General features: G+C 37.2%; 2 protein-coding genes across 2 annotated transcripts; one reads left to right on the plus strand and one right to left on the minus strand.

Annotated features, from left to right (window-relative positions):
• Positions 1-4,533: 4,533 nt before the first annotated feature.
• LOC122483437 (olfactory receptor 51T1) lies at positions 4,534-5,900 on the plus strand. Its single transcript, XM_043580443.1, has one exon. It carries the CDS (start codon positions 4,553-4,555, stop codon positions 5,534-5,536), a length of 984 nt encoding a protein of 327 aa, XP_043436378.1. The 5' UTR covers positions 4,534-4,552; the 3' UTR covers positions 5,537-5,900.
• Positions 5,901-11,359: 5,459 nt separating this feature from the next.
• LOC122483439 (olfactory receptor 51A7-like) lies at positions 11,360-12,393 on the minus strand. The gene has a single exon (XM_043580444.1). It carries the CDS (start codon positions 12,391-12,393, stop codon positions 11,458-11,460), a length of 936 nt encoding a protein of 311 aa, XP_043436379.1. The 3' UTR covers positions 11,360-11,457.
• Positions 12,394-18,127: the final 5,734 nt, after the last annotated feature.

An 18,127-nucleotide genomic window follows, 5' to 3' on the forward strand; every position in this document is an offset into this window, starting at 1 on the left:
ATATCAGCCATGCCTTCTTACTGTATTAAGAATCAAATGAGGAGCACCCAGGTGTCTCAGTCAGTTGGGTGTCCAACTCTTGATTTTGGCTCAGGTCATGATCTACTGTTTGTGCTTTTGAGCCCCACATCAGGTTCTGCGCTGACAGTGCAGAGCCTGCTTGGGATTCTGTCTCTCTCCCTCTCTCAGTCCCTCTCAACACCCCCCCCCCTCAATATAAGTAAACTTAAAAAAAAATTAAAAAGAATAAAATGAAAGCTCCAAGCATGAAGTGGTGCAGAGATTTAGCAGCAGAGGGGAAGTTTCTGGTTAACAAAGCCTGGAGCTGTCAGGGAAGGTTCCACATTGTGGACAGAATAGATTTCAGTGTTGAAAAATGACCAGAAGGTTTGGGATTGGTAAATGACATGGACTGGTTTTACCATTACTGATGCCATGGATACATGGATTGGTTTTTACTATTACTGATGCAGGGATGTTGACCTTTGGGTCACTAATTTACTGAATTGGGTGGATCTTATCCAAGTCAGTGAATCTAGGCTTTTGTATATGAACTGGTAGACACTGCTTTCTTTCTGGCCATTAGATGGGGAACTGAAAATAGAGAACTCTAGCCTATTCTGGGTAGAGGGCAGTGCAGAGAAAACCTTGATTAATCAAGGCACTGAACTTTAATTCTATAACTAGGTCCAGAGTGTGTGAACTCACTGGATCTAGGGAGGAAGCCTTTACTCCCTGTCTACATATCTACATTCCATAGGAAACAAGTTCTCCAGCAGCAAAATGAGCCATAGTCTCCTCTCCTCCTACCCTCCTTTCCTCACATCATCCGGTGTCATCTTTCTGTCCTTTATTAGATACAATTCAAAGAATAGAAAATAACTGGTATCTGATTTATGGTAATCTTATCTCTCAGTTACTCTTCAATTCAAAAACTCCTCTCTACATACACCAGCACACAGAGATACACACAATATCAGTATATAAATATTTACACATATTCCTAAACATACATGGATGTCACAAGTATACTTCTTTAAATAAACCATGAGGACATTGTTCTCTCTTCTACTGATTTCTCATCTCTAACACCCCTCTAAATTATTTATATGTATATACAACAGAGTATAAACAATTCTTATATTTTAAAAGAAGAAAATCATACTGCCCAACTGTTCAACTTCTCTCATGAGCTTAGCTTCTAGAAATGGTTTATGGTTTAATGAAAAATGATAGACTTTAGAGTTAGTAAATCTGTTTTGAATTTTGAATCAGTACATATTTTACCTTTGATACACTATTTTATCTTGCCAGTTTGATTTCCTTTCTTTAAAATAGGAGAAAAACATCTATATCCATTTTCCTGGGCTTATATAAAATTATATACAAGATGGATAGTAAATGTTGACATATACAAAGGATCATAATTCTCCTTTTCTCTTAACCTAGTCTCCTTCTTCCAGTCAGTGAGAGGATATTTTCCCTGGTGTCTAGGGAAATGATTTCCCTCTGGCTCATCCTTCTCCGTCAAAACTTCCAGGCTCAATTTATATTTCTCTTATCTAGTGTTTATCCATATCTCTATCATCTGTAATTTTTTTATCTACCCATTAATACATCTAATTAAATTAAATTATTTGAATCTTTACCACGTACCAATCACCAAGCTTTTCTCTAGAGAAAATAAAAAGATGAATACATATGTTTTATATTCCCAGAGAGCCAGCATTCTAGAGGAAGAAATAAATGTGATTAAGAAATAGACTTTTAGTGCTATAAAAACCACATGTAAAGTACTATTGAAGAAGAGTCAATAGACTGAGTGATTTGGTGTTGCAGAGAGTTTCTTGGATGGTTATCATGGAAGAAAGTCACTCTTTTTTTTAATGCTTAACAGTGGCGTTTTAGGTAAATGATTGAAAGCATTTAACATTAAATTCAATTTACTTCACATTGTTGTTTGCAAATACGTTAATGGCAATTCTTAAATATTTCAAATCAACCAACTTAAGTACAGAAGGCCTGCTTGAAAGGAGCCTGGGACTCAAGTCCAGATCCCTAACCTCTCTTGCCATGAGTCACACTATGATACTTCTGACTGGATCAGGAAGGGTCCTGCACCTCTCAACCTTGAAGTTCCCTCATATGAATTCACCAGTGATGACACAGTGATTGTTGGTTAGAGATTCACTTTTAATGTGTGTGTTCATCGGGCTGAGAAGAATAAAACAGAAACATCATAGCCTTTTGCTTCCCTATCTGGCTACTCTCCTCTTGTGTCCCCATGTGGTAATAACTCTTCAATAATATTTTGCCTTGGCTTCTCACACTATTCATTCCTCTGAGTTGAGTGAGTTTTGAATGCAAAAAATATTCTTTATTCATTTCTGTTTCCCTGGCCATCAGCAGTAACTGACATTGAAATAGTCATTTAGAGTCTAAATGGTTGACATGATACAACAAGTTTGTAATCTATATCTCATTTGGCACTAGTTTTCCTAATTCTTAGTGTTTTTTTCCAAACATGTATAATATAACAATATTAAATTTTACCAGAAAAAGCAATTCATCTTTTTTTTTCCTTTGGAGTAACAAGTGATTATTTCTATCAACATCTTCAGTAGACTAGAGGAGGGGGAGAATATAAGGAACAACCTCTTATATTTATGTTTATGTAGCAACTCACAGGGCCTGATACTAGCAAATTTCTTACATCCACTCAGATACAATACAGAAAACCTAGATTAGTGAAAAATAACAATACTTATGGCTGGCCAGATCCACACAACACCTGAAATGAGTATATTATTCTTTGTTAGCTCTTTGGGTTTTTTTTGTTTGTTTGTTTGCTTGTTTTGTTTTTTGGAATTTACCATCTTTCTTTTTTGAGTTCATTCATTTATTTTGAGAGAAAGAAATGGGTGGGTGAGGATCAGAGAAAGAGGAGAGAGAGAAAGAACTCCAAGCAGGCTCCACATGGTCAGTGCAGAGTCCAATGTGGGGCTCGAACTCATGAACTGTGAGCTCCTGACCTGAGTCAAAGTCAAATGCTTAACTGGCTGATCCACCCAGGCACCCCTGTTAGCTCTTTGTTGATGACTAAATACCCTAGGTACAAATTTTAAAATCAGCAATGATGACACCAGCAATGATGATATCAGTGAACACACCCTAAATAGAACTGCAACAGTCATCTTAAATATGACACCATCTCTGTTTTCTATACAGCTGCCATTCTATGCACTTTCTCACTCAGTGAACTACTTAATATTCCAATTTGTGATGTCACTTCAGTTTTCCATGTCTCAGAGTGATTCCTGTTTAGTTATGAATCTCCACTTCCATCCCATCCATGCTTTTTACAAAGGCATTCATCACATGTTGCTGAGTGCTTCCCATGACTTATTTTTAGTTTATTTATTTTGAGAGAGAGAGAGAGAGAGAGAGAGAGAGAGAGAGAAAGAGAGAGAGAATGGGGGAGGGGCAGAGAAAGGGAGAGAGATAATCCTAAGCAGGCTACAACTGTGAGCACACAGCTCAATATGGGGCTCCATCTCACAAACGGTGAGATCATGACCTGAGCCAAAATGAAGAGTTAAATGCTTAACCAACTGAGCCACCCAGGTGTCCTTTCTCATGAATTTTATATGGGTGTTTTGTCTAAGCGTACCTGCTATATCTAGATTAGGACACCTGAAATCATGTATTCCAGAATACTGTTTGGAATTTTCACAGGATTCATTAGAGCAGTCTACTCACAATGACTTGGTTTGGAGTCACATGCTAACTATCCATGGGAAGGAGTATAAACAAGTATCCCAAGGTGTAAGATGGATAAAAGGAGGATAAGACCTACTTATTTCAGTACCCTGGAAAAGTATGCAGAGATACAGAATTAGAACATAAGATAAATCCAAGTTCCATATATATATGGAGTGGGAAGGGACAAATTATAGAAACCATCCCACTATAGGAAAAGGAATAAAGAAACCCAGATACCAAAAGGAGACTTCTAATAGAGTCTACTAGAAGAGGCTGGCTAATAGAGGTTCAAGGATACCTTTGGATACAATATCCCAGACCAGCTTCCAGCAAGAAAATCATGGAGTATGCCATCACAGGTGCCCAGTGGCTCTTGTGTGCTTGTCTACTATTTCTTGAGCAACTATACTGCTTGGGCACTTAATGCAAAGACCCATCAGTTGTCACTGTGTTGGTGTGTGTGCTTGTGTATGACATAAGAAGCCTATATGCATTTCCCACTTCCAGCCTTAGGACTAGTCTGAGCAGTAGGGTGGGGATGAGCCTAGAGAGACTGATGGTTATAACTGGGAGAAGACAGAGGAAGAAAACTGGGGCCAGTTTCTGACAAGACAAAGTCAATATACTGTAGGATTATGCAATAGGTGCCATATTTAGATGGAGGATTTTGAATACAGAAAAACAACTGTGTAATTTGGGAACAGTTTATACTAGAGAACTTGAAAAAAGGACCAATAGGACAAACACTACGATTGTTGTTTCTCTTTTCAGGGTGTGTTCTCAACCCACCATGGTGATTTTCAATAACACTACATCATCTTCCTCAAACTTCCTACTCACTGCATTTCCTGGTCTGGAACTTGCACATGTCTGGATCTCTATTCCTGTCTGCTGTCTCTATGCCATTGCCCTCTTGGGAAACAGCACGATTCTGTTCGTCATCATTGTTGAGAGGAGTCTTCACAAGCCCATGTACTATTTCCTCGCCATGCTGTCAGCTGTTGATCTATGTCTGACCATCTCAACCCTTCCCACTGTTCTTGGGGTTCTCTGGTTTCATGCCCGGGAGATTAGCTTGAAAGCTTGCCTCATTCAAATGTTCTTTGTACATGGCTTCTCCTTCCTGGAGTCTTCAGTGCTGGTAGCCATGGCCTTTGACCGCTTCATGGCTATCTGTAACCCACTGAAGTATGCTATTGTCTTCACAGACATGATAATCTTGTTGATTGGACTGGTTATCTGCATACGGCAAGTGATTTTAATCTTTCCCATGATTCTAGCCTTGACGAGAGTATCTTTCCACGGAGGCCAAGAGCTTTCCCACCCATTTTGCTACCATCCAGATATGATTAAATACACATATTCCAACCCCTGGATCAGCAATTTTTTGGGCATGTTTCTTCAGCTCTACCTGACTGGCACTGACTTACTGTTCATTCTTTTCTCCTACGTTCTGATTCTCCGAACCGTCTTGAGTATCGTGGCCCCTAAGAAACAACAAAAAGCTCTCAGCACTTGTGTCTGTCACATCTGTGCTGTCACTGTTTTCTACGTGCCAATGATCAGCCTGTCCTTTACACACCGCCTTTTCAGCTCCACCCCAAAAGTGGTCTGTAGCATTTTGGCCAATGTTTATTTGTTCTTACCACCTGTACTGAACCCTGTCATTTACAGCTTGAAGACCAAGACCATCCGCCAGGCTATGCTCCAGCTGCTCCACTTTAAGGGCTCACAGGGCCCCAGTGTGAGGAGTCATAGAGGACCCTGGGATTGAAGTAGAGAGAAGTTATATTTGAGCAATAAAAGGATCTAGGTCTGTGCCACCAGGCATTTTAGTTACTGAAGCAGTTTCACTTAAATCATAGGAGCAGAAAGAGAATACTTTTCCCCTAAGCTTATCAAAAGTTAAAAAAAAAAAAACTACCATTCAAAACCAAATTAATTGTGTATATGTCCCTCAAACATTTAAAATAATTATATGGAACTCCTGTGCACATTAAAAGCACAATAAGATCATTTTATTCTGGTTGAACAATTTAATTATCTGCCTAAAAACGGTAATTCTTAGACCAAAAATTAATATATATAATTTTATGTCTGTGTTCAGCTGCCAAAAAGTCATTTATTTCTGTGGTAAGATTTCCTAAGGGGCATCAGAGATTTTTTTTTTTTCCTTGAGGTGGTAAGTGAAAGAGTTACGTGTGTGTGCAAAGACACGCACATTGCAATTTGTAATTTAAAACTCTAGGAAACTCTTACACACTGATTTCAGTTCCTAAAGTCACCTCTAGGGAGACCCATCTCCTTGCAGATGCACTCCCTGAACCTCTATCTTTTCTTGAATTCTTTTTCTCCTCAGCAAACGTGAAATTGTCACTGAACTAATTGCTGTTTGTTATACCTCCAATGAGTCCAATATCTAAAGTTACATATCACTCTTCATTATTTTTCCCATTGCCTAGATATTCTAATACAGTTATGATTCTCACTCTGTAGCACCTCTTCCGTGTCTGCTGGGCTTCAGGACAGTACTTTTTTTCTATTTGCCCTTTTTTCATGGGTGGTTACGTTTTTACCTAGCTGTTGGGCTCCTGGACGTTTTGGTGTACTTATAATTGTAGAATTGCACAGTGACTTTGATGCTTAGTAGGAAATCTTTAGAATACCTTGCTTAACAATACTTATTTGGTCAAGAAGTAACCTGGGGTGCTTGGGTGGCTCAGTCAGTGAAGCACCAGACTTCAGCTCAGGTCATGAACTCACAATTGGTGAATTCGAGCCCTGTGTCCAGCTCTGTGCTGACAGCTCAGAGCCTGGAGCCTACTTTGGATTCTGTGTCTCCCTCTCTCTTTGTTCCTCCACTGCTTGCACTCTGTCTCTTCTCTCTCAAAAATAAATAAAGATTAACAATAATAACAACAACAACAACAACAACAATAATACTAATAGTAATAATAAAAGAGAAGGAAACTCACTATAGAGTTGATGGGATGTTGGGGGAATTCTCCTAAGTTTTTTTTTGTTTTTGTTTTTGTTTTTTGTTTTTTTTTTTACATACAAAGTTATAAAACTTTGTTCCACTCAGGATAATTCATGTCTGAGCACAGGAGACCAAGCAGAAATTCTGATCTGAGCCACCTGTCTCCTCTCCTTACATCACCTTCCTACTCCTGGCAGACAAGGAATACCGCTTCCAAACTCTTGTGTGTTTGCCTTGGCTTTCTGTTCTGCTCAAACACTGACAATTTTGTGACTGCTTTGCCCAAACCAAGAGACACCAGTCTCTGATCCTGGAATCAACCTGTGGCAGAGTAGACATGCCAGAGCACACCATACTCTAACTATCCAGACTTTTCCTCATTAGTTCTTACAAATGCCAATGGTTCCTTAATTGCTTCCTTATAGACCTTTCTAAAAGTTTTTGTTCTTAGATCCCCAACTCCATTTACAATTCCTGAATTTTATAACATCTGGAAAAACACTTTAAAATTTTTTTCCTAAGTTTGGAGCCAAAACTTATTGGCAGCAAAAGCTAGCATAAACAGGTATGAATGTATTTATGGTCATTATTTATTCTACATTGAATGAATATCTACACATTTCACCTCAGAAATATAGCTGTGCTTGAATACAGGGTAATGCCTCCAGGGTTGTAGAGATGTTTAGAGTATAAGAAATTCTGAATTTCAAGAGTTTTAGGTAAACAATTGTAGAAATGTGCAAGCATTCTTCCAGTTTTATGATGGCCAATATTTAAGGCAGTCTACTGCATGTCTGTTAATCTTTTATTATTCCAAATGTGCTTTTCATATCTGGCTTAAAATGTAACTCACCTGCTCAATACCAAAAACACTTTTATCAATGTTTTTTATTCCCCATAGCAGTTGTTAATAGGACATGAATGTGTTTTGTTGTTACTTCAAAGGATGTGTTTAGTAATTTGGGGATTGTTCTAATTATATCTTGTATGTATGTAAGTACATATAATTATACACACATATGTGTACTATATACAATTAAAATTTTGTGATTAAAAAGGTAACAAAAATCACTCACAATCCTACTAATGAGGAATTTTATGATATATAACTATCTTTTTTTAATAAGCCAACATATGTGTACATACACATACATTTATTAACTAGGATAGTAGTGTGTACTCAGATGTATATCCTATTTGCTTGAAATTATTTATCATTTTCTGTTAATCATATATTACATTTTTATATTAGACTTAATTTTAGACTTTACTTCCCCTAGGAAGCTCTCTCACTTGATTCTGCACTATAATGGTCAAGTTACCAGTCTTTTATTCTTTTATTTGCTTTCTTATATGTGTGGTTAAACTTATCATACTTTACTCCGTGGATTTAATTTTTTATTTACTGTTCTCCCCACCACCAGACTGTAAACCCCTTGATAGCATAAATGTAAGTTTCATTTAATCCTTATCATCTAATACAGTGCTTAACAAATGCCATTAGTTGTTGATTCTGTGTTGCATAGGTGAATAATACTTAATATTATTTGTGTATCATGGTTTATGTTTAACATTTCGGTAGTTTACAGTATTTTTATCATAGACAATAATCCTTGATATATATTAGAAATAAATATTTGATCACCCCTCTGATTGTGTTCTTCTATTCCTAGAATGTGAATTATTAAATTTATAAGGAGATAAAATAATAGTTGGTCTGCTGTAGTGCATGAGGTTGTAGGCTCTGGAAATGGGTTTAGATTTAAGCTCCTAACACTTTATAGTTCTGTATTTTTTGATAACTTGTTTAACTTCTCAAAGCTTTAGCTTCTAAATCCACAAAACAGGAGGGATTAATAAAATCTACCTTCCCATGTTCTTACAAAAGTTAATTGTGTTAATACAAGTAAGTATATAACCCATGTTTGGTGCCTGGTGAACACTGAATTATACCATATGTTAACTAACTGGAATTTAAATAAAAACTTGAAAAAACATCTTTGTACTTAATTCCCAGTTTACTTTAGTTTATTTTTGTGTGTAATAAAGGATCACACACAATTATGGTTTTTTAAATAGGTTGTAATTTTTTCTACCACTATTATTTGAATAACCTATTTTCAGTAAGGTTCTGATATTCCTTAATTATTTATTACTTTCATATCATTTAGAGTATGTTGAAGTGTTTATTCTTTTGTTGTTCTTCCCATTGATTTGTTGAGCAAACTACATGCAATTTTATAGCTGTTTAATAAATGTTGCTATCATATGAAACTTTATTACACTTTCTATTTGTTTTTATCTTATATTTTCCAGTTGACATTTGTAAAACTTTTTTTTAGAATTATTTTGCTCCACTCTCAGTGAAATGTTCCTGGAAGCTTGATTGGGAATACATTGAGCCTATATTATAATTGAGGAAAACAGATGTTAGCCTACTTACTCTTATGATCCAGATAAACATTATTGACATGTTATGACTTGAGCAGTTTCTGTTTTGTAAAGATCTGAGTTTCTTAGTTGAGGGCAAATACTAAAAAAATGGAGGATAATATTCTTCTTGTTTCTTTCATGACAACCTGTTTACTTTTTCTTGTGGCTAAACAGAACATGAATTATTTTTCAGGGCAACTTCTTTGACTTAAAATTTATAGTTACATCTTATTCATTTGGCAATAGTGTTTCTATCATTCTAGACGTTCTGTGTGCTTACAATTTATCATCATATTCTGACTGTTCAAAAGTTCGTGTGTGTGTGTGTGTGTGTGTGTGTGTGTGTGCATGTGTGCTTCTTTTCTCAAAGTTGATAAATGTGTCAGACTGCTATCCAGATGTCATTATATACAGCGTACAAGTCTGGAGATACGATAATAAATTTAATGTATACAGTTTCTTTAAGGAAACACAATTGAAGTAAGACAGACAGGTGAATTAATAACATAACTGAAATCAACCTGGGAGGAAGCCCAAAGGTTTGTCCCTCCCTTCCTTGGTTAAACTATGGGCATCCAGAATGGGTCAGCTTTTGAGCAATAAGAACTCAGTTAAACTCACCTGGGGACATAAAATATATAAGAATATTTATTCAACAGAGAACATCTTGTTCAAAATGGTTCTTTGGAACAAACAATACTAAATACTTGTGAGTTCAACTGAGATAATTAAACATTGAAATTGATTACCAATCATTTTTTCCCAATCCATAGTATAGACTTTTTAAGAGTTTTGGTTGACTTATTCTAAAATTTATGTTTTATACTTTGTCTACTATGAAGTACTCACAAATAACAGATGAATAGGAAACAGATGAATTTTACAGAACGTATACTGAGATAGCCAATCTACTTTAGTTGGCTATTTATATTTTTTTAATGTTTATTCATTTTTGAGAGAGTGTGTACATGTGCATGAGTGGGGGAGGGGCAAAGAGAGAGGGAGAGAGAATCCCAAGCAGGATTTGTGCTGTCAGCACAGAGCCAAAGACAGGCTCCATCTCATGAACCATGAGATCATGACCTGAGCCAAAATCAAGGGTTGAATGCTTAACCAACTGGGCCACTGAGGTTCCCCTGGGCCACTTATCTTTTCAAAAAATGGGACCATATATGTATGAATATGATTTTATATTGCTTAACATATGATCATATTTTCTGCTAGTTTAAAATTATTTCTAACTTGTTTAGTGTAATTGACTATATCATAGGTCAAAATACCAAGTGCCTAAACAAGCATGAGAGCCATTATTTTAAAGTAGTTAAGAATATCAATGTTTTAAAAATTACTGAACTACTAGCTTTCCTATTTCCTACTACTAGCAGCATACTCTCTCATTCTCCTTTTAATAACTATAATTTCTTGGAGCCCTGTTGTAATATAGAGAAAAAATCTGATCTGTCTTAAAGGATGTTGTGAGAGAGTTTATTCTCATATTTCCAGGCTATGAAAGCTCTAACATTAAAAACAATCACTGGTTGTCCCTATTTGATTACTAAGGAAAGAGAAAAGGGAGAAAAATTTTAACCAATTTGGACTTAACAATACACTTCTTTCCTTAAGTGGGAAATCAAGGATTTGCATTGAATTGACTGAAGAACCCTCAACAAATACATGTCTGAAGGCTGCCTGAAGGAAAATCCAATTGGATTGGCATAACACCTTTTAACTTCCAACTCCTTTGGTATTTATTTTCTAAAATTTTTTAATGTTTTTATTTGTTTGAGAGAGAGAGAAAGCACACAAGTAGGGGAGGAGCAGAGAGACAGGGAGACACAGAATCCGAAACAGGCTCCAGGCTCTGAGCTGTCAACACAGAGCCCGACGCGGGGCTCAAACTTGTGAACTGTGAGATCATGACCTGAGCTAAAGTCAGACGTTTAACTGACTGAGCCACCCAGGTGCCCCAGTATTCATTTTCCATAGGGGGGAACAAGCTCTACTTCTATGTGTATTTACCCTTGTGCTGTAAACAGTGTAACTAAAATTCCAAAGCAGTATATCGATTCATGATTTTAATAGTATTGTAAAACTATTCCATACTCACCTGTCAATGCCCGCATCAGTCCTAGGCTCACAGACCTCAGTGCCCAGCCCACATGTTGTAGTGATTATAAGGATGATTAAGGGAGATAATAATAAACATCTATAATACTTTGCTTAGAGATATATTATTTAATTCTCCACTCTTGGTTGACCTTGCCTTACTTTTCCCCATACCTTTATTTTAGACATAATTTCCCCCAAACCTTCTCACGAATTTGCTGCGTCTTCACACAGTACACAATGGGATTCATCAGAGGTGGTACTAGTAAGAAAATGTCCGCAATGAGGATCATGGCCACTGGGGACTTGTGCTTGCCAAAACGGTGCATGGAGGCCAAAGCAATGATGGACACATAGAAGATGAGCACAGCACAGATGTGGGAGACACAGGTGTTGAGAGCCTTGAGCCGCTCCTTATGGGATCCAATTCCCATCACCGTCTTCAGGATGAATATGTAGGACACAACAATGAACACACTGTCTGACATCATACAGAGGGCAACAAAGAAACCATAGAAAAAGTTGACTGTGTTGTCAGAGCAGGCCAGCTTCATGACATCCTGGTGTAGACAATAAGGGTGAGAAAGTAGGCTTTTCCTACAATATGTCAATTTTTTGAGAGTGAAAGGGAATGGGAGCACTAAGAGCATGCTTTTAATTAGAAACACCAGGCCCATTTTGGCAACTCTGGCATTGGTGAGGATAGAGCTATATCTCAGAGGGTGACGTATGGCCAAAAAGCGGTCAAAAGACATGGCCAGGAGCACTGAGGACTCCATATCTGTAAATCCATGGATAAAGAATTCTTGAGCAAAGCAGGCATTTGGGGAAATTCCTGTAGCATTGAAAACAAATATCCTCAGCATAGTGGGGAGGGATGAGAGGGAGAGGCCCAAGTCAGAGACAGCCAACCCAGAAAGGAAATAGTACATGGGTGCATGGAGTGAGGACTCTGTCCTGATCACAAAGAGGATGGTGCAGTTGCCAAAGATGGCCACCAGGTACATGAAGCAGATGGGGACAGAGATCCAAGCATGAATATGTTCCAGTCCTGGGATTCCAATCAGGAAGAAGGTGGTGATCTCAATGTTAGAGGAATTGATACTGTGCATGATGAATCAGATGGAAAGTGTTTATTCCCAGATCTGAAATGACACTTTTAACATAAATGATATTTGCAGCATAAAAAACACTCATTTCAGCACTTTCCTCTGAGACATAAAGAAAATACAGTTTTGAAAGACTCATATCCTGGAATAAAAGAATGAAGTATTTCTTCTGAACAAACTATTAGTAATAGAGTCAGATAATGTTAACTGACAAGGAGAACCAGGAATATAGGAACTATCTTTACCAATCACATTTCTCCATAAAGTCTTCAGAAAAACTACTCACATAAAGAGCAGTGACCTGCAAATAAATTCCCCCCTTTTCTATTAGGATATTCCCCTTCCCATCCCAATCTAATGAAAAATTTTATACAGTTATGCTGAACCATAGGATAATTCTTTTAGTTTGGTCCAGAGTAAGCCTAGAATTAAATAAACAAACAAAAAACAAAACAAAACAAAAACCCAAAAAATAAAAAAAAACAACCCTCCCCCACACACAAACAAAAAGAAAAAAAAACCCAGGAACCTGGAGAAAGTAGATTTAAGAGAGTGGATACTAAGTGGTTTCTCTAATTTCTATAGACTTTTGCTCCAAATATGTTTTAGGCAAGGGCTTGAGCTTCTAAAGCTGATCTTACTCACAAGCTCTCCACAGGAAGAAGTACAAAGAAAGGACAGAAAGTAGGTGATGTGCACTTGACTGTTAACCCTCTCTTATATAGTATAGTGAAAAACCCCATTTTCTTATATAGAGCAGATAGAATGTTCTTTAACATGATTAATCCATATCAGTACTCTCCATCCATGAGCATGGGAGGAGAGAGAGATTCTTAGGCTTGCTTTACAGTCCAACATATGCTCTCATAAATACAAAGTGACTTAGCCAATAGGACTATAGGCCAGCCATGGTGAGTGGCAAAGTGGTAGACATGTTGGTGATGAGGAAGACTGGTATTTTCTGAATCCTTTTTTTTTTTTCTGACACCATAAGATAAATAGATGCTCTACAACTATGTTTTTTGTTTTTATACACAACTGAGCTTACTATGTTCCTTTAAGTGTTTTCTCTTTCTTTATGGAATGAAGTTAATGAGGACAGTGGGGTTCCAAGATACATAGAGCATGTTGGTTTTTACCCCTTTCCTAGAGAAGTGAGAGTTTAATTGAGAAGCTTGGGCTTTATCAGAGTGCTCTTGACTATTAGGAATCAGAAACACAAGATTTTCAATTAGTTTATCTCCCTGTCTCCTTCCTGGATGGCAGGGGTATGGGACTGAAAGTTCCAACCCTATAATCATATGGTTGGTTCTTCAGGCAAACAGCCCCCAATCTTAGGTGAGATCCAGAAGTTACCATTTTAACATGAGAAAAGTCAACTGTGTCTCTCTCATCCCATAAGAAATTCCAAAGAAACTCAGTGCCAAAAACAGGCATGAAGACCAAACATATTTATTATAAATCACAATATCACAGTGACTAATTCCTTTCACTCACAAAGCATTTATGCCCTAAATATTTTTCTGTTAAATATCCTTAAACATTCCATCAGACTTCCCATCTCATTACTGGCTGTTTCCTTGGCTCTAACAGCTCTTTCTCAGAGGTCACATCATCAGAAAGGCCTTCCCTGAATACACTCTCTCACTTGGTCATGCTGTGTTCCCTTGCTCAAATCCAATTACAGTATTAACTTCACTCTGATATACAGTAAATCCTCAATAAATATTTGTTATATAAAATAAGTGAAAAAATAATCTTCTATATTATGGGGTTTGGGAGTGGTGGGGGTCTGGAGCTGACAGCCAAGAAAGAATTCTTGAGATGTCTTTAGTACAAAAAAAAGTGATTTCAGTTAAAGCATGGGGACAGAACCCATGGACTAAAAGAGCTGCACTGGGGTTGTGAAAAGTGACTGGTTTTGTACTATGGAGTTGGGGGAGATAAAGGCAAAAAGGAGGCCTCCAGAAGGACTTTCATATGTTAAAGAGGGCTAATATAATAAAGAAGACTCTTAGGAGGCCTAGCTATTATCAAGCTAAGGTCATTTTTCCTCTAGTAAGATGTTAACATTACAACATTACAACAGTTGGGAATTCTTAGAGAAATGTTAGACTCTGTATTTGCCTATTTGTCAATGGGTTGCAGGTTATAAGGAAATTTAATTTTACCTGCCATTTCCTTCTTGCCTTTGCTCCCTACCTCACTACGGAGGGAGGATAATGTGGGGGTTCCAGGAAACTGAGTCTATTGGTTTCTGAAAATTAGGCTATTAATAAGATTGCCTTATAATTTATTAAGAGATTTACAAAATGATGGAAACTCCTGTCCTAGAAGACTGTGATCTGTATCAGTTAGCCATTTGTTTTCTTTCCTTTCCTTTGTTCTTGGGCAGCCAGGAGTGCCTGCAGAATATCACACACATCCCACCTTGCTGGGGAGGGAGCGGTTGTTAGCTTGGGCTTTGCCCTCATCTTTCCTTATGCTTCCCCATCATAAAGACAGTATCAATTGATATATTAATTTAACAAAATATTTTTTGTATTTTAAAAATACATTTTATTAGAAGATCTTGGTATTAGCATTAGTTTAAAAGTATATTCTTTATAAAATACATTTATAAAAGAGAGGCAACAAATAAAATATGTAAAATAAAAAATACATTTATCAAGATAGCTTATTAACCCTTTTATATGTCATTAGGTAATTAATAAATACATAAATAAATCACTTCATAGAAAGATAAATAGAACACTTCATTTTATCCCCCTATTCTAAGATCTGGAGAAGAAAGGAAGAAAAGTAGAGTGGATTGAAAGAGAAAAAAGGGAAAAGGGAAGAGTTGAGATTAACCTTTATCGAACTGTGCTGGATGTTTTATTTTTATTTATTTTTATTTTACTTATTTATTAATTTTTTTCATGTTTATTTATTTTGGAGAGAAAGAGAGAAACAGAACATGAGTGGGGGAGGAGAAGAGAGAGAGACACACCCAGAATTAAAAGTAGCTCTAGACTCTGAGCTATCAGCACAGACCCCAACATGGATAGGGCTCAAACTCACAAACTGTGAGATCATGACCTGAGCTGAAGTCAGAGGCTTAACCTACTGAAACATCCAGGCGCCCCTGTGCTGGATGTTTTATATTTTTTAGTTCCTTTAATCCTTACATGGTATTATTATTCCTGATTCACAAACTTGAAAACTAAAGCATAGAGAGATTAACTAAGATCTTGAAAAAATATATATTGTTATGAAAAGACATGAGGTTTTGTAACCTTAAGGTGAATTTGCTCCTTGGTGATGGAGCAAATGGAGATGGAGATGGAAATGGAGATGGAGCAGATGGAGACTACACTAGGGGGAGTTTTCACAAAACAGGAATTTTATATGCAGCAAATAAGATCATGGGGAATAACTTCCAAAGCTGTGACTCCCCCACAGAGGTGAGTGGGTTCATTTTATTTAGGGTTTAGGATGAATATTCAGAAAGGAGAGCTTTGTCATCCCATGTAAAGGCAGGCACAAGGTTGTGCAAGCTTACTTCAAAAACATGTCTATGCACCAGGTGCCTGGGTGGCTCAGTAGGGTGAATATTTGGCTCAGGTCATTATCTCACAGTTCCTGAGTTCCAGTCCTGTGTCAGGCTCTGTGCTGACAGCTCAAAGCCTGAAGCCTGCTTCAGATTCTGTGTCTCCCTCTCTCTCTCTGACCCTTGCAGGCTCACACTCTGTCTCTCTCTCAAAAATAAATAAACATTACAAAAGTTAAAACAAAAAACAAAACAAAACAAAAAAACCCATGTCTATGCATGTATCTTATCTTATGTAAATGAAGCTCTTGCTCTGTTTAGGGCCCAGACTTTGACATTATAATGAAGCAGAGGTAACTGTCAGACATGGGGAAGGGGCTGTGGGCATGGAGACCAGGTATAAACTGTATTAACTAACTGGGGTTTGGGGCTCTTTATCTTGGGTAAGGAAGGTGGGGTCTTGCTCACTTTTGAAGCAGCACTTGGGGGTTTTACCACTCGTTGTCTCTGATAGCGTCAGGCTATATCCTGGCATGGTAGAAACTATTGGTTTTGCACTCCCTTTGTTCCCTTAAAGTCCTTAACTCCTGAGGTTTTTGCATTTCTTTGTAATTTTGACATCTCTTAGGAAGTTCTGCGGAAAGTGGGCTTGGGCAAGTAGGGTATAGATCTTGAAAAGAGGTGGGGGCCTGAAATGATTTTTCTTGGGTCATGAAAGCTGTATTTTGTCTTTCTTTTCCTGGGGACCCATAACTCTTTCTACTTACAGTTTGAACTAATGCCATTTGAATTCAAGCTTTTTCAATTATATCATGCTTTCTATCTCATGGTAACTAGTAAGTTTAAAAACTGAAATAATCACAAGGAAATTGCACAAGGAAATTCTTTTGGAAGACATATAAAAATTAGTGATACAATAAGCAATATAAATGTGAAGAAAATTTGAAACCTTGAACTTTATCACTTCCTGGTTCCAGTACCCTACAGAGTTACCTCCAGAGCTATTTCAATCAACATGAGTCGTTTCAATTTCATTTCTGACAAAATTGCATCAGTTGAGAGACAAAAGGCCAATAGAGTTTGTTGGTAGCAAAATCCAGCAAATAGAACCAACTGTGAAACAGTAAAGGTAAAGGTATGTAATCAATACTGGTTTAGCCAGATCAAGAAGTGAGGAGAAGGGGCGCCTGGGTGGCCCAGTCGGTTAAGCATCCGAGTTCAGCCAGGTCACGATCTCGAGGTTCGTGAGTTCGAGCCCCGCGTCGGGCTCTGGGCTGATGGCTCAGAGTCTGGAGCCTGTTTCCGAGCCTGTTTCCGAGCCTGTTTCCGAGTCTGTGTCTCCCTCCCTCTCTGCCCCTCCCCCATTCATGCTCTGTCTCTCTCTGTCCCAAAAATAAAAATAAAATGTTGAAAAAAAAACAAAAACAAACAAAAAAAAGAAGTGAGGAGAAGAGATCCTTCTTAATAAGCTGAAGGGAAAAAAAGTGAGGTAGATATTTTTTAAAAAGAAGGCAAAAAGAAAGCATTAGTAACTATTATTATATATTAAACATTGTGTTAGACAATTTTTACATGTAGATAATTCTGCTTTCAAAATGTTTGTCCGAATTTTTTTTTGTGAACTTGGAAATAAATATCTGCAAAGCCTCATAGCCTTATGGATGAGCAGGAGGTAGTAAAATAGCAGAATTACTTCTGCTATTTGGACTTGAGAAGATCAAAGTTCCTAGGTAAGAGCTGCAACTTAAATTTTAATTGTATTCTTGCTGTGTCCCCCACTCTGGGAAGACCTCCAGCCCAACAGAGTCTAAACTATAGGAATGGAAAGCAAAACTCCTAAGTAAGTCACTGGAAGTGATGGTAAGTGGGGCCACTCTTACTTTTAACATCTTTGTTACAGATACACATATGCTAATTATTATAAATATATCTTCTTTATACTTAAATTATCATCAAATTTACTATTGCTTCATATCCTTGGGTAATTATTATTTATGAATTAAAACACTACAGGAACTGAATAAAAATTAGAAATATATGACAAAAAAGAAAACAAAAAATTAGAAAGATATGAATAAAATACAAGAGATAGCTTTCAAATAGCTTCTTCTAAATTCAATATATAATGTAGGAGGCATTAAATTTTGGGAAACCTGGTTGGAAATCTAACAGGGAATGGCAGGAAATGCCTATTTGGATGCTCAC

This window comes from Prionailurus bengalensis, chromosome D1, assembly GCF_016509475.1.
Source record: "Prionailurus bengalensis isolate Pbe53 chromosome D1, Fcat_Pben_1.1_paternal_pri, whole genome shotgun sequence".
NCBI lineage: Eukaryota > Metazoa > Chordata > Mammalia > Carnivora > Felidae > Prionailurus > Prionailurus bengalensis.

Coding starts and splice junctions, on each gene's coding strand:
- LOC122483437 (XM_043580443.1), top strand. CDS start 4,553: ATGGTGATTTTCAATAACACTACATCATCTTCCTCAAACTTCCTACTC.
- LOC122483439 (XM_043580444.1), bottom strand. CDS start 12,393: ATGCACAGTATCAATTCCTCTAACATTGAGATCACCACCTTCTTCCTG.